At 48.7% G+C, this 23,174-nt stretch overlaps 7 protein-coding genes across 7 annotated transcripts; 4 read left to right on the forward strand and 3 right to left on the reverse strand.

Annotated features, from left to right (window-relative positions):
• Window positions 1–1,433: 1,433 nt before the first annotated feature.
• L228DRAFT_123650 (hypothetical protein) lies at window positions 1,434–4,965 on the forward strand. Its single transcript, XM_018329025.1, has 6 exons — window positions 1,434–1,705; window positions 1,788–2,205; window positions 2,278–2,500; window positions 2,555–2,586; window positions 2,662–4,356; window positions 4,468–4,965. The coding sequence occupies exons 1-6, from the start codon at window positions 1,581–1,583 to the stop codon at window positions 4,753–4,755; spliced, it is 2,781 nt and encodes a 926-aa protein (XP_018189323.1). The 5' UTR covers window positions 1,434–1,580; the 3' UTR covers window positions 4,756–4,965.
• Window positions 4,966–6,261: 1,296 nt separating this feature from the next.
• L228DRAFT_238291 (hypothetical protein) lies at window positions 6,262–8,115 on the forward strand (the record flags this gene model as incomplete). The annotated part of the gene is made up of 2 exons (XM_018331031.1): window positions 6,262–6,570; window positions 6,631–8,115. The coding sequence occupies 2 exons, from the start codon at window positions 6,262–6,264 to the stop codon at window positions 8,113–8,115; spliced, it is 1,794 nt and encodes a 597-aa protein (XP_018189324.1).
• Window positions 8,116–8,950: 835 nt separating this feature from the next.
• L228DRAFT_238292 (hypothetical protein) lies at window positions 8,951–10,017 on the reverse strand (the record flags this gene model as incomplete). Its single annotated transcript, XM_018331032.1, has 6 exons — window positions 8,951–9,003; window positions 9,054–9,063; window positions 9,121–9,267; window positions 9,552–9,727; window positions 9,833–9,861; window positions 9,947–10,017. 6 exons carry the CDS (start codon window positions 10,015–10,017, stop codon window positions 8,951–8,953), a joined length of 486 nt encoding a protein of 161 aa, XP_018189325.1.
• Window positions 10,018–10,288: 271 nt separating this feature from the next.
• L228DRAFT_260538 (glycoside hydrolase family 49 protein) lies at window positions 10,289–12,411 on the reverse strand. The gene is made up of 2 exons (XM_018334269.1): window positions 12,034–12,411; window positions 10,289–11,686 (listed from the first exon to the last, which is right to left on the reverse strand). Exons 1-2 carry the CDS (start codon window positions 12,232–12,234, stop codon window positions 10,391–10,393), a joined length of 1,497 nt encoding a protein of 498 aa, XP_018189326.1. The 5' UTR covers window positions 12,235–12,411; the 3' UTR covers window positions 10,289–10,390.
• A 3,482-nt stretch (window positions 12,412–15,893) lies between these two features.
• L228DRAFT_123747 (hypothetical protein) lies at window positions 15,894–16,276 on the reverse strand. The gene has a single exon (XM_018329027.1). The coding sequence runs from the start codon at window positions 16,209–16,211 to the stop codon at window positions 15,972–15,974; it is 240 nt and encodes a 79-aa protein (XP_018189327.1). The 5' UTR covers window positions 16,212–16,276; the 3' UTR covers window positions 15,894–15,971.
• A 189-nt stretch (window positions 16,277–16,465) lies between these two features.
• On the forward strand, window positions 16,466–19,407 carry L228DRAFT_238294 (hypothetical protein; the record flags this gene model as incomplete). Its single annotated transcript, XM_018331033.1, has 3 exons — window positions 16,466–17,251; window positions 17,378–17,725; window positions 17,794–19,407. The coding sequence occupies 3 exons, from the start codon at window positions 16,466–16,468 to the stop codon at window positions 19,405–19,407; spliced, it is 2,748 nt and encodes a 915-aa protein (XP_018189328.1).
• Window positions 19,408–21,403: 1,996 nt separating this feature from the next.
• L228DRAFT_267741 (hypothetical protein) lies at window positions 21,404–22,707 on the forward strand (the record flags this gene model as incomplete). The annotated part of the gene is made up of 2 exons (XM_018335025.1): window positions 21,404–22,503; window positions 22,563–22,707. 2 exons carry the CDS (start codon window positions 21,404–21,406, stop codon window positions 22,705–22,707), a joined length of 1,245 nt encoding a protein of 414 aa, XP_018189329.1.
• Window positions 22,708–23,174: the final 467 nt, after the last annotated feature.

Below are 23,174 nucleotides of genomic sequence, written 5' to 3' on the forward strand. Positions count from 1 at the left end.
GATCGTCTTGGAAGTCAGTCGTCTGATGCAAGTTTCAACAGATCTTAATCTATAGGGACTGTCTTTTGAGTATGATTTTGAGTATTGTTGGCAGCATGTCATTCTCCATGAACTGACTTTAGTAACATCTTTACTAAGGCACACTCTGCATCACCAAAATCAAACGTTTACGCTCAGCACCATATGAAAATTGATGTAGAATATAGGTAGGTAGGTACCTGAGGTATTCGATAATCAATCAAGCCTGGATTCGGCCGGTTCCAGCATCACTTTCGGTGCGGATTCGTTGTGTCACCTCTATGCCAGACCAGCGAACCCCCCTCTCGTTCGCCCTGAACGAGGGTGATCAGACCCTTTGTGTTGAAAAATTCCCAAGGATAATTGTGTAGCTTTATTGATAATTCGAAAGACATTTCCCGTTGAATTCCTTTTCAGTTTCGCTGAATTTGGCGCAGACTCCAGTCAAATATCGACGTTAGAATTTAAGCCACAGTAGTACTCCGTCATGTCCAACTGGGGTTCTAGCCGAGGGAACCGCCTAGCCGCTCCGAGCGCACCTGATGGTGGTGCCTCCGCGCTCTCGTCTGCAAGTCTTGCTTAACTCCTCTAAACCCCGAGGACTGCAGCGGACTCTATTACTTGCGAACGCCTCAAATTTTGAAAATTGCCCGTCGGAGGTAACTCTATCCTTCGTCTTTTCCGCCACCTTATCAGGTCTAGTCTCGACAGAGGTACGTTTGTGGACGGCTTGTTCAACCTTCTCCCCCTCCGCGGTTGCTTCGCACTATGACACACGCTGATGTCTGCGGCGCAGATTCCTTTGAGGCCTTTTCGAGCGTTTGAATGCGCCGTTCAACCTAGACCAATTGGCCGCACGCTTTCCTCACGATTTTCCATTACTTTCGCAGTCTGGGCCAAACGCTTGTTGCCCACAGGTTCTGCAGCACTGGGGCGCAGAACTGTACGAGTTCGATCACATCAAATTTCCATTTCGAATTCGCCACGTGGGGGACGTAAAGATTCCTGACCGCTTCCTTCCATAGAGGTACATCGCCACTTCTTCCTTGCATTTTGCGATAAGACAGTGTGGAGTTGGGATACCGCTAGGCTTTCGAAGAGGAGTAGCGCGTCCCGTAGATCTGATCGATCCTGGACGAGCTTCTGGTGAAACTTTGATTCGACCAACCCAAATAACGGAGTATCTGAGCTCTGTTCTCTTCTCTACTGGGAACGCTTGGACAAATACAAAGGCGACCCAGGGAGCCAGTTGTGTGGCGAGCCACCATTGGAACCAGGGAATGTTGTCACCCCGGTGCAAGGCTGTCCTTTGATTGATCGCACCATTTACCCCACCCCAGCTTCGAAGAGAGCCAATCCAAATCCTTTGACAGACGCAAAGGAAGATACCTGCACTGAACAGCCTTTGGAGCTTATTGGGAAGTTCCTAAAGGATCCGGCACCATAAGCGCAGAATTGCACCATATTGGGTTGCTTTATATCGACGCCTGGTCCCGCCGATCGCGCCCCCAGCTTGAGCACCCGCTAAATCCTTTATTTCTCCGACTTTCACTGCACTCGTTATGCCTCCCACGCCTCCCTCGACCACGCCGTCAAGTGGAGGGAGCCACTCCCCTGACGTTCACTACCGGGTTGTACGAAAGAGGAATCGAGTGCCTCTTTCCTGCGGGCCTTGCAGACATCGAAAGTATATGCTCTCCCGTTGCTATCGCGTCTAGAACGCAACAATGACTTTGCTGCTGTTTGAAATCAGCTAATAATCTGTCTAGGCTCAAGTGCAACCGGGCACATCCTTGCGAGAATTGTGTAAAGAGGGGCGACGCGGAATCATGTAGTTATGCCGCTGCGGGGGCTAGGAAGCGAAATCAGTCAAGTCATGACTATGCTAACTCTCCAGACGAGATGCAAAATCGTATTGACCGTTTAGAAGGCCTAGTTCTTTCACTGATGACCAACGGCAGTCAATCTGCAGGTCCGGCAGCAGCCACTGCAGCAATATCAACCCACGCGAGTACGACGTCACCTGAACAATCACAAGGCAATGACGAAGAGGATATGGATCATGGTGAAAATGAAGAGGAAGAGAGTGAGACCGATCAGGTTGCTCGTTCATTTGGAATATTAAAGGTGGAAAACAACAAATCCACATATTTCAGTGATGAGCACTGGGCTTCACTTCTCATCGATGTACGCGTTGGCCTCCATTTACTCAGCGAAACATCAAAAGCATGACTCATTAACGTTATTTGTTTTGCACAGATTGCTGAGGTGAAGAACTTTTTTTCCAATCATAAAAGGCAAATTGCCGAGCAAAGTGACCGACTGCACCAATCCAAGGTGTCGAGCGATATGAATCCTTATCCTTTTGTCTTCGGTGCGACAAGGCCGCCAAACCGAGCAGAAATACTTGCTGCGATTCCAAAAAAGCCGATGGTAGATAAATTGGTGGAGAGGTACTTTACCTCATACGATCCAGCTCTTCGTAAGAATCTTTCTCTCTTGCTCCTTGACTCCTGTCAAACTAACCTTTAGCAAGATATCATACATGCGCCGCTCTTTCGAAAGCAGGTGAGTCGGGTGGCCCTGGACTGGGACCGTTTGGGAACAGTACGAGATATGAGCAATCACTGACTCTTCCATAAGCTTGAACAATACTGGTCTGACCTTCGACAAGCGAACGATATATGGATTGGATTGCTTTACGCTATAATGCGCCTGGCGATGCAGTCATATACTCGGATTGGCGACGAGCCACAAGAATTTCGGTTCCGGAGCGTAGAGCTTGCGAACCTTTACCGGACCCTGACGTGTCAGTGCTTGGTGCTTTCGGATTTTACTATGCCCGTGAACTACACCTTGGAGACAATGATTCTCTACATCCAGGGAGAGTTCACCAGAAGCCGGGAAGCGGAAGTAGGCGTTTGGGCAATGGTGGGTATGATTGTACGACTGGCAATGCGTCAAGGCTACCACCGCGATCCCTCGCATTATCCCAATGTGACACCTTTTCAAGTGGAGATGAGGCGTCGCGTTTGGACATATATTCGAATGATGGATATTTTGTTCTCTTTTCAGATGAGTCTACCAAACATGATCCGGAAAGAGGACAGTGATACGCAGCTGCCGCAAAATTATTACGATGACGACTTCGACGAGGATACCAAGGTGCTGCCGCCGCCAAGACCGGGATCTGAGTCGACACCGGTGGCATATATGATTAGCAAAGCTCGGCTTTCCTTTGCTTTTGGCAAAATTGTTGGCCACCTACATACACGGTCCCTTTGCTCGTACGATGAGGTGATGCGGCTTGACAATGAGCTGCGCGCGGCGTACGCGATGATTCCACCTCATCTTCAGCTTCGACCGATGACTGAAATGGGTCGTGATCCACCTAGTGTCATAATGCAGCGATTTAGCCTGGACTTCCTGTACAATAAAGGCCAGTGTGTGCTTCACAGGAAATTCCTCGCTCGGGCTCGAGAAAATCCTCGATACGCGCATTCGCGTCGCACGTGCGTCGATTCAGCCATGGAATTGTTGCATCACCAGACTGTGCTACATACCGAGTCTCGACCACAGGGCCGGCTACGAGGCGTGGAATGGTTCGCGTCGTCTCTCACAGCACATGATTTTATCATGGCAGCAATGATCGTCTGCTTGGATCTGTACCATGGCACCGAGGTCAAGAGCCCTAATGGCACCTCCGCTGACTTCTACACGTGGGGGCTTGAACGGCGACCGGATATGATTCAGGCGCTTGAAACTTCTAAGGCTATTTGGGATGGTCTCAAAGAACGTTCTGTCGAGGCGTACAAGGCCTCAGGGTTATTGTCGGTTATGATTGATAAACTTCGCCAAGACCGAGCTGGTGTACCTCCAACTCCGCCCTCGCAACCATCACCGGCCATGCGAGGAAGCACGTATCCAGGCGGTGGCAGCTTCCCTGTCACAGATGGAACTTTTGCATATTCTCGGGAAGACCCCAAACCTGAACATTCCGCTGCCATGACCTTGGGCATGCTGAGCGCGGGTGGGATGACTCCGAACTCTGGAGCCATATTTGACCGTGCTTATTATCCTCCAACACTGGGCGATGTAAATATTACGGATGCTACCCCAACGACCAACCCAGTTGGCAATGCAAATTCGAGCCTGACAGATTTGGCGCCTCAAATGTCACTAGACCCACCAGTAACTAGCTCAAGCAGCAGCGCACCAACAAGTGGATTGGATACATCGACGGGAGTAGCAGCGAGCGCACCAAGTCCATTCTCCCTCTTCGGTAGCGGCATAGCACCGACAGCAGCAATGGATTTCTCCGCACCGAATCTTGACTGGGTAAGTATCCACTGTCTGCGTGTTCGTTCATCTAGCATATTGCCCAACGGAGTCGCTTTTGTAAAAGTAACAAGCCCGTGCTTTTGAACTATGCTGACAATTATATTTCAGGATGCTTGGGATTCATACATACAAAACAACAGCCTCGATCCGAACATGAACCCCTTTTGGTCAGGGAACAATTTTGACATGACGTTATCTGTATCTTCAGCTGACATGGGGTTTGACCCGTTGCGGTCGCCTTCCACAACGCATCAACCATCACTTTCTCAACCGGAGCCGCAAACTCACCATCCAGCCGCCTCACAAGCTGGAGGTTCAAATTTAAGCTTCACTTCTGCCCCCGCTGGCACGGGAACCGGGTTCTCGGGAATGAATCCTTCGTCCGGAGCGAGCTAGCGTTGAAGATGATTGTGCAATTCGCGTTGACTGGAATGCAAAGCGAAACCCACAGATTTGATGTACCTCTTTTTCAGTTCAAGTCGACTTTTGAGATACCAGATACCATGTCACGATAACATTTCGGATCTACTAATGGAAGGGACATGGATGAAATGCAAATAGGATACGGCGCCATGGGAATACGATACGATAGCACTTTTCTTTTACTTTGATCTATGTTGGCTTACTCGCTTGAATGGTATAGCTTAAAATTTTGTTCTTGCCAATGATGAATCCCTTTGTTTATACTTCGACCCTTCTGCAGCAAGTTTAATAATATTTCAATTCAACGTGGAAGAAACCCTTTTTTCCCCTTCCTTCTCAACAAGGCGCATGCGCCACTGGATTTTGGTTCTTGATATCTCCATTGTCGTTTCATGCTCAGCTATGGGGTTACAGCCATACTTCTTTTGTTCTTTTCCCTGATGACTTTTCCTTTGCTAAATGGGGTTTCGAGGTCGAAAAGAGGACATTGGCACACAGAGATGCATGGATTTATGAATATGACATGCGAATTATTGACGTCACATTTTTGCTTATTACATATCTTATCGTTGCTATATATACTGTATTTGAATTGGGGGGTTTTAAGAGGTTGTAGAGGGTATTCTTGATATCATCATGGTCTACAGTCGTACAGTATCTACAATCGTTCAGTGGAGGGTTTTGATCGACCGAGGCGAACCGATCGTCTTCTCGGTTGATCCCCCGCTTAAGTCCGATTAGACCCTGGACGAAATAGCATGAACCCTTGACTGTCCACTGCCCCACAGGATGCCCTGCAGAGTGTGGTAGCTTGCAATACTTGCCGTAATGCATGTTGGTTCAGTCTCCCTGCATTCGAAGAATTCATCAGTAGTAGATACCTAGATAAATGTCGTGCTTTTTGAGATTAGTGAATCGATGGTGTTTGGGCAGAGGGTGCGCGTTCGCCGGGTAAGGAAGGAGCAAAACAAACAGGGACGAGAACCCCCCAGGGTGACAGTGCACTCTAGGTAGGTCGTAATCATCTGGCCCCTCTCTCTCTTGAAACACCGGCCACGCCACTGATTTATTGGCTTGCTTCAACTTCCGTCTCAAAGTGATCCTTGACCGGAGTGTTTATTTTCCAGAGTCGAAAGGCTTCCATCATTTTCCGTTCAAGTTTAACAAGTTGTGACCATCCCTCGTCATCGCTTGAGTCTCAAAACAAACGACGTGCCGAACAACAAGATTTGACCTTCACTAAAGAGCACCAAGCGGCGGGAGTTTTGACAGGCTTGCTGCTTGCTCTTGTGTTTCACCATCTACGTAAGCTCCTAATCCTCGTTCCTTAGGTTTATCATCTTGGGCCTATCCATTGGCTTCCGAGGTACACTTTCAACCCGTGGCATCGGAGACTTGGGCGTGGATTCAGAAAGGCTGACACTACGCAATCATAGACAGTGTCAGATTGGCTGAGAACTATTCGACGCCATCGCCATCATGTCGCTCAAGGCCGCGTATCAGAGCTTCCTGGCAGACCCAGCGGCTGCTGGGTTGTCTGAGAAGGCCGCAATTAACTATATCCCAACCTTGACTACCATCAACGAGCCGTCTTCTATTCTGAAACATTTATCTTCGCAGCAGAAGCTGCTCAGGAAGAAGAATGAGAAGGTTGTAAACGCAATTGAGAGCCAAGATGCCCTCTGCCTCGACGTCGAGACCACCCTCGAGTTTATTAAAGGCGGAGGAGCATACTTGCCCGGCCTGGATGACAATTTCCTTGCCGATAGAACCGTTACAATCCCCATTGTGAGCAGTCCAATTTCCTATTTCTTGACCATGTACAGACTAAATTGACATTGCCCATAGATTCATATTGTCCTTTTTGATCCACAAGGGAAAATTTCTCAGATTCGCCTTCACTGGGATCAAGGCGCGCTGCTCAAATCTGTAGATGTCATTGGCTCTCGTGGCCGGAACTGGCCTCTCCATGACGGTCTGGAACAGCTTCGCTTGATAAACAGCAGCACCAAATCTGTTGGGAATGAACACTCTTTGGCACATAATGCTTTCAAGACTGACCCAGCAAGCGCGATGGCTAATGGCCGTCCTCAATCACCAAGCAAGATCACTGCGACCAAAGACCCTCACGCCAGTCTTTCCCTGTTTGAGCCAGTCGACGACCCCGAGCCTACTCCATCTCGTCCTGCTCCCGTTCTCCCGAGAGCTTCGGCGAAGCCACCACCGCGAGAGTATCACGATTTGTTCGCTGAGCAGGAGGTAGTTTACTCGCCCAGCCCCTCAGTGAACTCGCCCGAACGCCGACCTGGAAGCTCCATCGCACCAAAAGGAGGCAACACTGGCAAAAACTTTCAGCCTTCTCGACTGTTTGATGCCGAACTTTCACCAGCAGAGAAATCTGTCAAAGCGTCCGAGCGATTATACCGGCCGAATCCCAAGCGGTACGAGCACTTTACCTTTGGCGATGGAGAGGACGAGCATGCAGAGCCCTCCAAACAAGCACCAGTGCGCTCAAAGTCCGACAAGCACGGCTCGCAGTGGGACTTTGAAGATTTTGATACTCCGGAAAAGGTGCGCACCAAGGTCCGCGCTCATGAGGTTCGTCACTTTGGCTGGAGTGAGGAGGATGGCGATTATGTTGTCACCCCAGTGAAAGACGGCACCAAGGCGGCCAAGCCCAGACGTGACGCAGAGAAGCATTTTGAGTTTCAAGACGACGGTACCCCTCAGGGTGCAAAACGCCCGACGGGACCGCCGAGGGGTGCCAGCCATAATGCCGGACTTGGATTGTACAAGAATAATTTGTTCGGGGACGAGGACCATCCGCCGCAGGAAGCCGCCCACCCAGATAAACCCCTGGGAAATGTAACAAACATCAATCGTAACAAAATCTTCGACCCGCACTTTAGTCTTGCCGATTTCTCACCTGCCGCGGGTGATAAGGCTGACGCGGAAACGAAGCCCGTGCCTGAGGATCGGAAGAAGGCGGTCAAGATGATGATGTCAAACTGGGACTCGTATGATCGTTCACCCGATCTCGGGGCGGAGAAGACGAAGCCCGCTCCCGAGGATCATAAAAAAGCCGTCAAGATGATGACTGCCAACTGGGGTTTGTACGACCAGTCTCCAGATGCGATGGGCGCACAAAAGGAAAATGTCACCCATCGCGGGATCAAGACTGGAGGAGACGGAATGGGTGGACGCAAAGGAACCCGTAGCTGGGCATTTGGAGAAGAGAGCGATTCTGAAAAAGTATCGGGACCAGTGCCTACAACTCGACGGTTCCCTGGCGCGACGAAGCAACAAGCCGACAAGAATTTCTGGGATTTTTAAATGGTGAAGTGATGTACGGTCAACATCGGAAGGTCAAGGCAGATTAAGCATGCGACGTCCTGTGCATGAAGATTAGACACTGTCTTAATGATAGTCCTGAAACTGCAGGATTTTCTGCCAAGATTGAAGAATTTTTCTGAATGATGGCCACACAATCTTGTTCCCTTTTCCTTCTTCCCGTCAAGCTGTCGGAATTGTTGCAACCGAAAATTGGCATGGAGTCTTGGGATCGGCACATGCATTTACACGATTAATGTGATACTCTGAAATTTCCTCTTGTGCCTGATGCGCTCTTGTCTCTCTTTATTTTCCGTTTTATATTATCTATTCTTCTTTCCACCTTGTTTTATTGAATGGACATGCCTCGAATGACATGTGATTTAGCTTAGAAAACTACATCATCGATGCTCTGCTCTAACAAGACAATTATTCCACTTGACTCATACGCAAATTGATCATTCATGTCTTCTCTTATCATAAAGCTCTTTTCCTATTCTGCGAAGTAGAAGTATTTGAGCATCTCGTCTAGACCCCTCGGACTTGTACGTATCATTGAAGAAAGTGGGCCTATGGGTTACTTCCAGCGGATGAAACATGCTCCTTTACGCATTTTCTTTTCCTTTTTTTTTTTTTTTTTTTTTTTTTTTTTTTTTTTTTTTTTTTTTTTTTTTTTTTTTCTCATTTTATTTTGATTATTGCTCTGCTTCTTAAACGTGTCTCGTAAAATTTTTTTTTCCCAAAGGTTCAGGATATAATGCAATGCCTCTCGACAGCCGTGTCAGATGGGACTCCTCCACCACAAAAAGAGGGTAATTGACAATTGTAGAAAGGCGGATCAGATCATACGTCGTGTCTGTGTCATGCCGTGTCGCTCACTCTTCCTGTGCCCTACGTACGGTAGGTAGGCGGAGTACAGAGTATGAGTTAAGTTAACTTACTGTTTTGTAGCTTTGTTATTATCATTGTACACCGTAACCGTAGTACAGCACTGCAGCAGTGACACACCGACTTTTTAGCGGCCCGGCGACCAGCACTCAGGTCACTGCGACCCATGGTCCCACGGTCCACCCAGATGGGCTTTCTGTACGTTAAGTGACTTGGTATAATACTGTCGTACGCAGTTCGGGAGCCCTTACGCCGGACCTGATTTCTCTAATGGGGCAGAAGTCCGTGCCCTCCCAGAAGGAGATGCAATGCAGTGTAATGCGGATCCGCACTGCTGGGAATTGCTTCGTACATGGACATGGACATGGACATTTATTTTATTTTTTTATTTTTTTATTCTTTTTAGGAGAGAAAAAAAAAGGATGGGGAAAATGCGGAGGTGGTGCGTTTAATTTTTCCGTGTGATCATCCATGGTAAATTTGATGTTACGGAGTTCGTTACTGTCAATGTCATGGAGCAAATTGCGTATTGTGGCCGGAGTTATACGTACAGTAGCACGTAGTAGGGTTTGTTGATTTTTCGACGTGGAAGGGGGCGAGGGCGGGGGAAAGAGGGATGATCGACTGCTCGACTGATCGACACTGTGGAATCGTGGATCGTTTGTAGGCCAAGGTGCCTCGCTGTAGCGGGAGACAGACCGTGTTGCCACCGGGCAGTTGACCCGTGCTGTACTCTGTAGTGTACTTCGGGGTACTGCTATTATAATTAAGTTGGACCTGAGCGAGTAAAGACGTCCACTACAGTATTTACACTGTATACTGGGTAACTTACCTAAGGTAGATAATTTAAGCCCTGAAACCCTGAAGGGGAGACGTTACAGATCACCAGCTTCTTAAGGTAATGAACCGCAAATACTGATAAGTTGGCTATGACTATCCAACTGACCTCGAGATATCTCGAAAGACTTCCGGCCTTGCGGGATATGCTCTAGACGGCCTCCTGAATAAGGTAGACATGTTTATACGACGTGACGACCACCATTCATAAGGTCAATATGAAATACCAAGACAAGACGAAAATGCTAGGTCTCAAGGGCGGGAAAGAAATAAATAAAATAATACGAAAATAAAAAGAAAATAAAAATTAGAATAAAAATTAGAATAAGAATAAAAATAAAGGATTTAAACTACTCCCTCATTCTTGGAAACATGACGACGAGGCAGGAATTGTAGGAAGTAAAGATGAATAACTAGTACGATTCTACGAATATATATTCATTGAAATTTTCGAGGCCCTAGCAGCCTAGCTACATCTACAAGTAAGAAAGGTAAGCTACAAAATATATTACTTGAATCCGCGAGCCGCGAGCCTCACTAGGAGAGGACTTAATCACGGAGTAATACTCCACTCGCCCCAATAAGTGTCACTAATATTCATCTGCCCGAGGTTGTTGGACTGGAAATTGTCCATGGTGACTTGCTCCCCTCCCACAGTCCAGTTCGAAATGTGAAGGTCCATGACTACACCAGGAGCAGCTGGAATCTCACTCTGACCGATATCTAGGCTGTTGTTCAGCAAACCGTCTGGGAAGGCCACATTCTCGACGATGAAATCCCGGTAGCTTTGTAAAGGCGTGATTCGGATCAGCAAAGGACAGAGCCCTTCACAGACCACATTCGAGACTTTCAGACTGATGGCCTGATTTGGGTCTGGGGTTAATCCATCTGCATAGAATGGGGATGCGCCAATGATGGCCGGGGGCACGATCATATAGGGACCGAGATAGCGTGTGTGAATCACGTTGAGTGTATCGATGACTATCCCGCTAATATTTCGAGTGCTCCAGCCCATCTGGATAATGGGGTCATTCAGGCACTTCCAGATAGTGGTGTTGATGACCGAAGCGCCACTATGGTATACCTTGAGGGCGTCGTCATTGACGTGCCAAAAGACGTTTCGAACAGTGCTATTCGGGTAGAGCTCTGGACCATCAGTCTGACCGAAGAACGCTCCAACTTGCTTATAGTCAATGATCTCGCTGCTGATGGCGGCGTCTTCCGGGAGGAAATCCATAGTATTGAATGGCGGCGCAGTGATGGTTGGCCCATGGCAGAACCACTTCTGGCCAGCTTGAATATCGTTGTGCCACCACATCCGGAGGCTTGTCGCATCGCTCTTTATGCAGTCGTAGTTCTCGTCCACATTGGCTTGAGAGACGTAGTTCTCACCAGACAAAATACCGTGTCCAGTGGCGTAGAAGTAAGAGGCATGGGTGGTATACTCAATCGCACCTTTGACATACGCCCCTGGGGCGAGGTATACCCAGTAGGTTTTCGGATCCAGGACCATATGGTTTGAACCTAGCTTGCCCGACTGTCCAGCGGTGTTTTGGTTCATATAGTATACCCCAGGAGGGAAATAGAGAATGGGCTTCGAGCCCCAGTCTCCATTGTTTATCGGGCCAGGCTTCATAACATGAGTATCTGGCCCGTGCATAGGAGGAATCACGTCCTGCGGGAGAGATGGACTCGCAAAAACCACGAGGGCGTTTAGAGGTTCAGTACCGACCTCGTCGCCTCCGGAAAACACGTAGCCGGTCCCGTTGGCACGGAAGGTGTAGAGGTCATTCTGGAACTCGACAGAGAACCTGCGCCCATTCGGGTCCGATGGAACCCTAACAATGAACTAAAGGGGGTTCATGGCGGTTGAATTGAACCGGTGGCTGCACTGGCTTGTGGAGTCGCGTGGCTCTTATCTCCCCCGGAACAATCCTCGGAAGGTTTGTTATACTACGAGTAGTTATGGTCGACTAACTTGCTTAGTTGAGGCACAGCTTATCTATGGGACGGCCACTCAAGCCCTGATCCGGACCCTGAGCTTAAACTCAGGTACAGTACGGAGAGCTGTCGACTTCACCATGTTTGGCTGGGCCAATGGCGTCAGCAGCGACGTCGCAGTCGTCTCTCTCTCGTCATCGTGGCCAGATAGCCTCTGATATCCAGGGCACCACCAGCAATGCTGCACGAACTGACGAGGAACAGGCAAAGGACTCTGATACGTTCCAAGCGTTGGGAATATGATGGAAACCCCTCTGAGCGCCTCGCACAGTCTGTAAAACACTCAAGGCTTCCTTCAGACGAGGCAGCTGGCCTTGGAGGAACAACAATGAAGAGGCTGGTCGACTTATTGGCTGTCCGCTGCGTATTGCACAAGTTCGAAGGAACCAGGGCCATGGTCTGGCTCAAAACGGACAAGCCCGTTTGAAGGCCTTTGACACTGGGTTTTTGAAGCGGCAACGTGTTTGCGCTCTTTGCCGGGGAAGATGATAAAGAGGAGTTGGATCCAGCTGAGACTAACGATGAACTTTTGTATCTTCTCCTTCTTCACCCAATCTCTGACCTCAACCGGGGAGGCGACGAGCTTCACAAACTCGGAAACCTACAAAAGAGCAACTCGGATGGCACTACATATCCTTTCAGGTTCCTACCCGAAGCCTCTATGCTTTGATCAAACATCACAGTCCCCAGGATGCATCAATCTTCCTTACTGCCTTACGCTGTGAAGCCTCAGAGAAACTCTGGATGATACTCTAGTATGATTACACTAAGATCTCGGTAATATTTATATTACCACGAAGCAGAGACCCGCGGTGAAATCGATGCAACGCCAGATCTTCAGCGCACAAATAACATTAAGCCTCAGATCTGATCTTAGACAAGCAGTCATCTATTCGTAAATGGCGGGCTTGGGAGGACTATAGGTATTCGTCCTAACTCTGCCGAAGCTCATGCCTCTGGAGTAAGGGACGTGTTTGATGCTGTAGAGGTCGCCATGGGGTTGTCATCCTTACATGTCTATGGGTATCATGATACTTCAAAGGGCCTTCAACTCCCTAGTAGCCACCTTGATTTATATGACCATGAATATCATGAGGCTGTCTGTCTTGAACCAGCCCGGGTGCTTCAGAGGATGGGTACAAGTTCTGATATTTCTGCCCAGGACCTGCCGGACGAGTAGAATTATCTTAGTAGAATAGATCAAAAAGAGCTGATTGAATAATAGAGAGCTATATAGGCCTTTTAGCTGTATTCTTTATTGGGCTTGAGCCTGTGATAAAGTGTTTTCATTCGAGATCAAGTGGATGGGATCAAAGTAGAGTTATAGCTAATGTTAAATTTAACTACGTGCATTGCTGGTAGACACCAAGATTCTGTTTGAACAAACTCCTAATATTGTAAGATGATGGATTAACAGTATTTTCTCTGTACGTGCGTCTATGATTATCTTCATAGGCATATAGCATGGCAGTAAGCTAACAGCTGGCAACTTAGAAGGGGATTCTTTACCAGCATAGGTACTGAATATTTCTTCAGGATATAGATCAACTATAAACCTTTACAAGGAAAAGAGTGCAGATAAGAACCATCTCCTTTACAGCCTTTCCCGCTCTCCGCCCTTAATGTTGGGTTATTACCTCGATTCCTCCAATGCTGAAGCCAGAGCTGACGGTTAACGAGGTAGCTTACGTACTGGTACCGCTGTACTGTACTGGGTGATCCACCCGTCATCGCGACCGATACGCTTAAACGCCTTAGAGCGATACCCGTCCCGTCCGTCAGATTTAGTCTTCGTTTAGCAGGGTCTTACCGCTCTTTTCTTGGCTGTACCTCGGTACGTGCACTCGCTGGCGCGTCCTTCGCCTCTACGAGCCCTCGGAGGACGACAGAGGAAGCGAGGAGCTGGAGCAGGATCTGCCTGGCCCAATACAAAGCACTGTACGCAATGTACAAGTCGTGGTTTTTGTCTGAAAGCCATCTATCATGGCTGAAGTTTTCAATATTACTTGAATAGTGATGTAAGACAATCACTGAGACTTTTTTTTATTTTTTTGATAAGGGAACATTGAGACTCGAGTTCGCATGGTGTCTCGAGCACAGCTGAGTTGGAAGTGGAAAGAGCAATAATGATACACGAGTAGTCCTCATCGGGAAAAGAAAGATTAGTTCTTCTGGGTAGGCTGAACACTACTACGAGCGTAGAGGATAGTGCTGTACGACACAGTATGTTATACACTAGCGCTACTGCGAGCGGGGGCTGGCACGGGCGTAACGCCTTAGACTTTCTGTTGTTGAACAAGAGTCGAGACAGGCGAGCAATGGTGAGATGCGTATGGATTTTAGTTTACTAGTACCTGTATACGGGACAAAAGTAGCAATAGAATAGTATTGGATAAGCTAAGCTACAAGTACGATGCGATCAACTCCTCCTGTTTTTATCACATCGCGTGTCGGTTGTATCGGGTAAAAAGGGGATAATCCCAACGTGTTTTTCCAGTTGGAATGAAAATATTATACCGGAAGATGCTGCTCATTGCCATGTACGGAATATTATAATAAAGCGAGAGATGGCAATAAAACGGAGACAGAACGAGAGATGAGATGAATTAGGATATGGAATACTCCGTCCGTGTGGGGACATGTGTGGGGTCACCATGGGGTTTTTTATTTTTGATATATTGTGCAGCACAAACTTTCATAAGGTATTTCAGAGTCTACCTTGTATATTTATACCTTGACGAGCAAAAACTTCCTCGGTCTCGCTCCGCCTTTTCATGGCCTGCATCCTGTGGCCCATTGAACATGGATACAGGCCATGTTTTGGAGGCGGTAAGGAACAAGACCTGTGCGTACAGGATACCCTCGAGGGTCTGGGCGGGAGGTGACACGGATGAACTCGCGACTATGACTAGAAAGGGTTGAGGCGCATGAAAAGCGTGGCAGGCACGACATGACGCGACCTCGTCCCCTCGAGCCGGCCCTTAGTCGCAAATCTTTGTCTTGTATTTCTGACTCGCCTTTTTCGCGTCGGTTTCTCCACGACTCAAATCGAATCGGGAAAGAACCAAACTTGTTTGTTTGTGCCCACCTTTTCTTCTCCTTCTGTCCCCCCTTCCTCTTCTCCACTTCTCCACTGTACTTATTGTACTAAAGTTCAGTAACTCCATATTGGTCATTCGCTCACTTAGTCGCTCAATTATTCGCTCATTCATTTGATTGCCACTTCTCAGTCTCTTCGGTTTGGGCAAGGTGTTCAACATGGCAATTGGTCCTTTTTCTGCATTTGGTCTGCCCCTTTTCACATTCGTCTCTTTGCTACGGTAGTAACCATCTTTTGTCTACCTAGATGCTGTTTGATTTGTGCTACGTTCAACTTGTTTGGGTATCATGTACTGTATTGGTATTCTACCTCGAGCACGCGCCAACTGAAGCGTATCATCGACCCTTGTCAACAACCCCGGTTGACATGTCCTTTTTCGGGGACTTTCTCTCTGAACAGAAAGGAAACTGCGCCTCACGACATGGGTACGCGCTCGCTGGCGTTGCCATCCTTGTCATTCTAATATGCCACCCTCGTACGAGAGATCTTGACGGTGGTGGAATGGTACAGTAGAGAGGCCCAGTCGGACGGACAGCCCTGGCCATAAACCATCTAAACTCCCGGAGGTACGCGGTGCTATACCACACTCGATTCTTGCTTTCCCCCACCCCCAAATGATCCATGACACGGCCGTTGTGGCTTTTGCCGGTCGTTGAGAGCGACGAGGGAAAAAGGGAAAATGGGAATCGACTATTTCTTGTAGGGGTCCAGGCCAAGACAATTTGTCTACTTGATTCCCCCCCTTCCTTTGATGCTGTACCCGCAGTAAGCCAGGGCCCCGTAAATTTATTATTACAATTATTTTTATCATCGTTTGACGACACGCCAATGATGGTGACGACCGAACATTCGCTGCGTCGTTGCCGTCGTTGTTGATGACTTTTGTTGTAAACTCCTTGTCGACCTTTTCTTTCTATTCTCTACCTACTCACCTAGATCGTCATTTGAAGATTTACCACTCGAGACGGTTGTTGTAATGACGCCTGCCCGTCATCGTTCTCGTCCGCCGGAGCAGACCGCACTTCCTTCCCTGTCAGGTTTTCTTCGCTACCTGCCAGGGTAGCTCCAGGGCAGCTCGCACCACCCCAAGAGCTTCCGAGCAACGGTTCTGGGGTGAAAGGACCATTGCGGGGCAGTCCCCCAGCTTCAACCCAGAGCTCCCCTTTGACTGCAGGCGGGACTCAGCGGTCAGTAGACCAGGCAGGAAAGGGACGAAAAGGAGAAGGAGAAAAAAAAAAAAAATTAAGGTGAGAAAAAACCAATACGTGATCATGGCAGAGAATGGGATGTCGCTTCACCACTGCCCATTCACTTCACCTCTCCTTCACTGTTTCCAACCCCTTTCTCAAGTTTTCCCTCACTGGATCTCACTGTTCCCAAAATTGAAGTAATGTTTGACTGCGTTCTGCATGCCATTGATGTTTTATTTTGACATGCTAGAGTGCAAATTGCTCAATCGCTTGAATTATCTTTAGCTTGCTCTTGTTTGAGTGGTATTGCTTGCTCATGCGTGAAAACAGTCTCGCCATGGCGCGCCCTTCTTTGGATATTCGGAGGAAAACAATGGACCGCAATGTGGACCTGGTGTCTGCTCAGCGGACCTTGGGCCATCGCCGCACTCAGAGTCAACGAGACGGGTTTCACCCTCCTTTCCACTTCACCACCGCCTTCTACGTTCAACAACACCAACCACAACAACGATCATCGTGCTCCACGGAGAAATCACGCACGATGAAGACTCCCAGATCATCGACGACAGATTCGAGTATGAGCTCACGGTCCCCGCCCGCTCGACCGCATTTCATAAAACGCATATTTCATCGAAGCTCTGGCAACGAAGCCGGCTTCGCTGCCAAACCTGTTGAGGCCGAGATGTCAAGCTCACTCGACCTTCAGAGGCCCTTTGCCAGCCATCAGAGAAAATCCTCCGTCTTGTTGGATCCTTCACCCCACACACGTCCATTGCTGAGCAAGCCGCGGGCAAGAGAGGAAGCAGCCGGATTTACCTCCGCTAAGATCAAATCCCCAACTCCTCAAGTGTCCCCTCAGACTTCCTCATTTCCATTCGCTGCTCGGTCAACCCCTCCCTCAACCAAAGAGACTACCGAAGAGGTCGTTGCTTCTTGTGGACAGTCAACAACGACTGCAAACACTCTTGTTCCTCCTTCCGCTCCCCAATCCCCCGAGCTACAACGCGAGTTTAATACCCTGTCGATCGAAGCTTCAAAACGTCGAGGCGAGATCGCGATGGCTGCTGCCGCGTCTTATGAATATGTTGAGCCGTGGAAGGACTACCTTCATTTTTATGCTGCGGTACGTAGAGAAAGTCTCATGACGCAAGATCCCTTTCCCTTCCCGCAAAGAAGATTGCCCATGGCGAACAGCCGGCCGCAGCTCGCCTCATCTGAAGCGCAGCTGAAGACTAACACAAGAACTTAGGGAGCCTACAACCTCTCAAACCCGCCGTCGCCTCCTCGCAAGCACAAGAGTTTCCCTTACCTCCCTGCACCCATTCCGCCTACTGAAGCCGAGCGTTGGGAGCAAGTGAAAGGTCTTCATCTGAGAGAGTTCAAAGAGGACATCATGGAACCGCTTAGCAGTGTCGTCAGATGGACCATGAAGAAGCTAGGCACACAAAACGCGGTCATCAGCCTCTTTAATAAGAAGTACGAGGTGATCAAATATCAAGACGGCTATGTCTTCCCCAAGAATATTCTTCGCGAAGAAAGTTTGGCCGCACATGTTATGGTGAGCGATCAGCTTGTGGTCATACAGGACACAAACAAGGTAAGACTGGTCAGGTCAAACAGCATTGATCCTTTTTCTAATACTCTGGCTAACGATCTCAACCTTAGGATTGGCGTTTCCGAGGTCATCCGCTTGTTGTTGGTGAACCTTTTATCCGATACTTTGTTGGAGCTCCAATCATCTCGTCTTCGGACGTCATTATTGGAGTTCTCTATATGTTCAGCGAGCACGCCCGTTCCGATTTGCCTCGCTCCTTCCGTCAGAATTTTACTGAATGTGTTGAGTGCATTGGGAGGGAACTAGAGCATTGGCTGCAAGACCTCCCAGACATTGAACAGGGCATGAACGAAGACGGTCCCCCATCGCTCCAACGACTACTGGCGCCGCTGCCAGCTCCTCCCGCAGAAGCCCCGAAACTTGCCGGCGAGGTTTGGTCCCTTGAGGAAATGCTCAAGATGACTCCGGAGGAACTTGGGGCTGAAGCTAGCACGACCGATGCAGCCGGGTATGGGGACCTCGATTCTATTATTTCCCTTAGCATGCAAGACGAGAACCTCCATGAAGACAACAATGATGGAGTCGATGAGGAAGTTGCTGGTAATGAAGACGTGGACATACCAGCTCGCCCGCCCACCTCCAGCTCGATTTATTCGGTTCCTGGACTTCACCCGCTGGAGATCAAAGCTCAAAGACCGTCGGCCGCGCGATCGGAAACAGAAAGGACCTCAGGCTACAATTCTTTTGCAGGTGCAGACCCTGCCGAGCAGCCAATTAGCAGTGATCTGATCCACATGCCACGTCCCGTCAGCCCCATTTACGAAAAGAGCGACGAACCGATTTTGTATCCGGCATACAATGCGCAGCCCAGGCTTGAAGAAGAGCCGGGAGCGTACCCGGAAATTCCCATCCTTGAAGGGACACTCATGGCCGGTGCTGTTGATGAGGCCAATTTTGCTCTCAACCTGATTGCAAATAGACTGGGGTTTGACTGTATTTATTTCGCTCACGTTACCGCCTCGGAGGACCCCGAGCGCCCCATCCCCGTCCATGTGCGAGCAAATGTAATCGCAAGTTATCGCATGAGCAAGCCGTTTCCTATCTTAAACGGCATGGCTCACTTGAGAGCTTTACGTGATCAAGTTGGGTCTGTTCATATTCTTGACGAACATGAAATCAACCGCGAAGCGATGCCATGGCGAGTCGGAATTATGGTTCCAATCCTCTGGGATGATAGACACATTGGGATGACCAATGAGGAGATGGGAAGCGTACTCAGTGCTGGGGAGATTCCAGGACTCCAAAGCTCGGTTGACAGTGTTCAGGCGCGTGCATTGAAAGGCATCGTGCTCGTTGGGCTCCGATATCAATTTCCTCCCCATCGCCAGTTCAAATGGTCTTCGGTGGTGAACCTCTCTCTTGCTGGCCAACGCTTCTCCGATCTATTCTTCCGGCAGGCCTATCCCGACTATAGGGTTTCGCATCAGGAGATGTGGAATATTGCCTCCGATGGGACGGATTGCGACATGGAGGATGGCAGACCGGACTTTGCGCTGATCTCTGGGACAATGGGCAAAGCCAATACTACCCACAGCAAAGTCCACGACAATTGGCGTGCTCAGGAGCTCTTGTCCGCGAATGGCTCTGACCCCGAAAATCTCGACAACATCATTGCAGAATTAGAGCGTCAATGGTACGTTTCGGATGAAGGTCTCCAACATTAGAAGACTGCAAGGCCCATAAGCCTCACGGCGGATTCAATATAATCTGATAATTACGACATTCGAAGAAGTTTTTAAAAAAGATACGATACCCCCGATTTGATAAAAGTTTCTCAGCGAGATTACGGTTACGTTTGTTTTAATTCGTTTCGAAAACCTGATGTCAGACACAGGCACGGTCTGATATGGAGTTACCTGGTGTACGCGCGTGTATTGGGCGGCATATTGAGCGTTGTGTGGACTCCAGTTCCTATTTGATTTGCAAACACTTCGTGTCTCGCGTTGCAATTTACACGACATTAGTTCTGCCATTTGCATGCATGACTGGTTATGTTACTATTGGTATTACTTGAACGACAACGACTGGATTCAGATAATCCGGTGTCGATGCACATGCTGTGACCAGGATATTCTATCTGTCATCAGATGTTTCGACCTTCAGTTCTGGATACTCATCCGGATGATTATGGAGTAGCTCACCATGGATAGCTCTCCCATTGCAACGACGAACAAGGTGGATAACGGTACGAATTTACGAGAGCACGGAATAGGATAACAACGAGATACGAATGCCAACTGCTCATCAGCTGAGGCTTTTCCCTTCTCGAGGCTTTCTCCTTTGCATCTCGTCTGAATTTTCTATTTTTCTCATTTTCCTAAGGCGGTGTTTCTTTTACGGACGGAAAAGCTTACAAAAAACCCTCCTTTTCTTTAATCTACGGGCCTGGCGTTTGTTTTTCCAGCTACCCGCGACTTTTAAGTCCTGGCTGTAGCTCTTAGTCTTTACCTCGTTTCTCTCGATTGCCTAGTACCTCACTGCTGTTGTTTTCCCCGTCTTAGTAGTTGTGGCTCTGTGTTTTTAGTCTCCCTGGTGGACAGACGTACACTTGTGCTGCGACGAATGATGGAAAAAGGCATGAATGGGAGGGAACGCGTCGAGGTCGAGAGATTTGCATTTCTTCCTTTCCCACTTTCCACATAGTACTATCTTGCCGTAGGTAGTTTAATTTATCGGACAATGGGGTTTGCTAATTATTTACTTTATTCTGAATTTTGTCTTTGTCCTGAATCACTCAAAATGCTCTACTGTAGTGTCGTAGTGGCCGTTACAGTGAAAGTCCAGTTATTTTTTGGCCGAAGTATACTAAGCTAAGTTACCCGAAACCAACCCCAGCCATTGGATTTTCGGTTCGGTTCTCCTTAAAGAGGCTGGGGCTCGGCAACTTCCCCCGGATTCCAAGTGACAAGCGGCTAGAGGTTGGGAACGAACGCGGCGAACTAATGGCGTCAGACCGAGGAACACTGCCTTTATCGATAACCAAGGTAGCCGTGTCTGTTAAGGACTTGGGACAGAGCATCTGGTAGTCCAGCTTCTCCCAGACTCATTCCCGATAGTTGCATTCTTCCTTACTCTTTTATTCTCTCTTGCTAATAGATGCACTGATTCTACTTCTGCAGCGTCGTTTTATTCGGAGAAGTGATGAGCTAGAATTTCTACCAAGGCGAACTTGATCGTTACCCAGCCACCGCTTCACCCCCACGTTATCGCGGCGGTGTCTATTGGGCAAAACCTGCCAATTACACACTGTTAACTCCCGCCCAACAAATTCCGGAACTTGGAATTTGACTCCGACAGGGGAAATTGAACCGTCTTCTTTGCGACGAACGCGTTTGTGAAATCGGGAGATATCTTGATTGAGTTTACATTGATTAACGCTGGATTAGAAGCCCTATGAGCCACGACTGCACGGCAAACATCAAAGATATTGGAATGCTGGCGGTAAGTTAAAGGGCTTTAGGTCCCTGCGAGGTTATCATATTACAAAAAATTGAGAATATTGAAAAGTTGAGCTCAAGGGAGCTGAGAAGGTTGGGTATATATCGTATATAGAGGACGAAACCACAAGAGGAGGATCCGAGAGTTTCGTGGTTGAGGTGCTGTGAAGGAGGAAAAGGAAGTGCAAATATACTGGCCCGACCAGACGCAGGAGGGTTCGAAATGTACAGAAACCAAGGAAATGACTTCGGAGCCAATAGAGGACAGGGACGGGCTGCACAAGCACAGGGAGCAGGACAGCGACAAGAGGGCTGGGGAAGAGGGAGAGTTGGATACTCTAAAGTTCCTTTAAAGGGACTCTTCGCTGATGGGGTTTGGTACTGCAATTGCGAACCACGTTTACCGGCATCGCATTTCCAAACGAAGAATGGTGGCAAGAATCACGGCCGGTGGTTTTACACCTGTCAAAAGCCACAGCATCAACGTTGCAAGTTTTTTCTATGGGAAGACGAAGCAAAACCGCGAGAGGCAGCTGCTGTTCTGAACAATTCGCGCTCAGAGCCCGAACCTGTGTCCGGCTTACATGCGCAAGCTAAAAACGAAGCTCCTCGCACCCCAAACCAACAATATGGTCATAATAATACAATTACACCTCCGCGAACGGGAAGAGCTGCGCTACGTTCTCCGTCTAACACGGCTTCTCCATCTCCTTCCAGGGCGGCGAGAGGGCCATCAAACACCGCAGCTGATGAAGAGCCATTCGAGTGGCCACTGACGGGAGAGGAAGAGGTGGCGCTTACCCAAGAAGTGGACTCAGCTTTTGAACATGGGGCCAAAAGGTCTGATATGGCATCAAATAAAGATTCCGCCCGCAAAATCCCACCTGATCCATTCCCAGAGACGCCGAAAAAGGGAAATGGTGCGGGTTCGGAGACATTAACCACACCCGGGAAACGGCGGCGGTCTCTGTTTGAAGAAGATGGAGCCATCGGATTACCAACCCCAGTCACAGAACGTAAAATTGACAACCCATTCCTGACTCCTTCAACTGACAAGACTCGTCGGAAACTCTTTACTAGTGGTTCTGAAGCCGTGATAGCTTCTCCAAATATCAAGACGGAGTTTCCATCATCTCCGTCTGCTACACCAAGTCCTTCACGCTTTCGAGATGTTGGCGGCACGGAGGAAAAGCAGTCAGAATTGATCAAGGAGGTTTTTGGCCTTCTTGAAGAGCACGACGTGCGCTTGAATCAAGCTACAAAAGATGCGTTAGGGCTTTCTTTGGGTAAACACGCTGTTCGGATGCAAGGTATTGCAAAAGGGTAAGTTTCTGCAGCGATGAGCTTTTGCATGGAATGTTTACATTGCTGATGGGGGATAGACGAGACATTTCCCGAGCAGTGATCAAAGAGCGAGATGCCAAGATTGCCATGTTGCAGCATCGCATTGAGACGCTCGAAGCAGATCGAGAAACGGACAAGGCCATGATCTATTACTTGAAGCAGAAACAGCACGAGAAAGATTGAAAGTGGTTCGTCCTCTTCGTGCGACAGGAAACCTCAGATACGAAATGATCGCGAAGATGTATCCATATTGGATGGCATCCCCTTTTGACGCTGCCCTGGCTATCAAAAGAGGGTTTTCCATGTGGAACAGATTACGCTTATGGCACTTTTGCGTACGGATTACTCGTGGACGATTCTCGATCACGTTGGACAATATACATCGCCTACTCACTCTAAGCTACAAGGTTCGGAACGAAAGGGTCGAAGCCTTATAGGGCGCACTCAGATTGGGCCGTCACGGACGTCGGTGATTTATACAGACAATGCTGAGTAAAAGGAGTCATGACTCTGCGTTCGCGGGACCCCTGGTCAAGGCTGTGCATCCATGACAACGCGTGGGCCTTGATCGGCCTTCGGAAAGAAAGCTCCTCGGAGGTCGGCATGGTCAAGGGTTTGCCACAAGAGATGAGGTGCTTGAGTATTACATT

This window comes from Xylona heveae (genome assembly GCF_001619985.1).
Source record: "Xylona heveae TC161 unplaced genomic scaffold L228scaffold_4, whole genome shotgun sequence".
Lineage (NCBI taxonomy): Eukaryota > Fungi > Ascomycota > Xylonomycetes > Xylonales > Xylonaceae > Xylona > Xylona heveae.

Bases quoted from the DNA above. Each gene is read 5' to 3' on its own strand.
- L228DRAFT_123650 (XM_018329025.1), top strand. From the start codon at position 1,581: ATGCCTCCCACGCCTCCCTCGACCACGCCGTCAAGTGGAGGGAGCCAC. The intron at 1,706-1,787 runs GTATATGCTCTC...TAATCTGTCTAG, and splicing joins GGGCCTTGCAGACATCGAAA to GCTCAAGTGCAACCGGGCAC. The intron at 4,357-4,467 runs GTAAGTATCCAC...ATTATATTTCAG, and splicing joins CCGCACCGAATCTTGACTGG to GATGCTTGGGATTCATACAT.
- L228DRAFT_260538 (XM_018334269.1), bottom strand. From the start codon at position 12,234: ATGGCCCTGGTTCCTTCGAACTTGTGCAATACGCAGCGGACAGCCAAT. The intron at 11,687-12,033 runs GTCAGTTCGTGC...AACCCCCTTTAG, and splicing joins GAGTCCTTTGCCTGTTCCTC to TTCATTGTTAGGGTTCCATC.
- L228DRAFT_123747 (XM_018329027.1), bottom strand. From the start codon at position 16,211: ATGATCACGTATTGGTTTTTTCTCACCTTAATTTTTTTTTTTTTTCTC.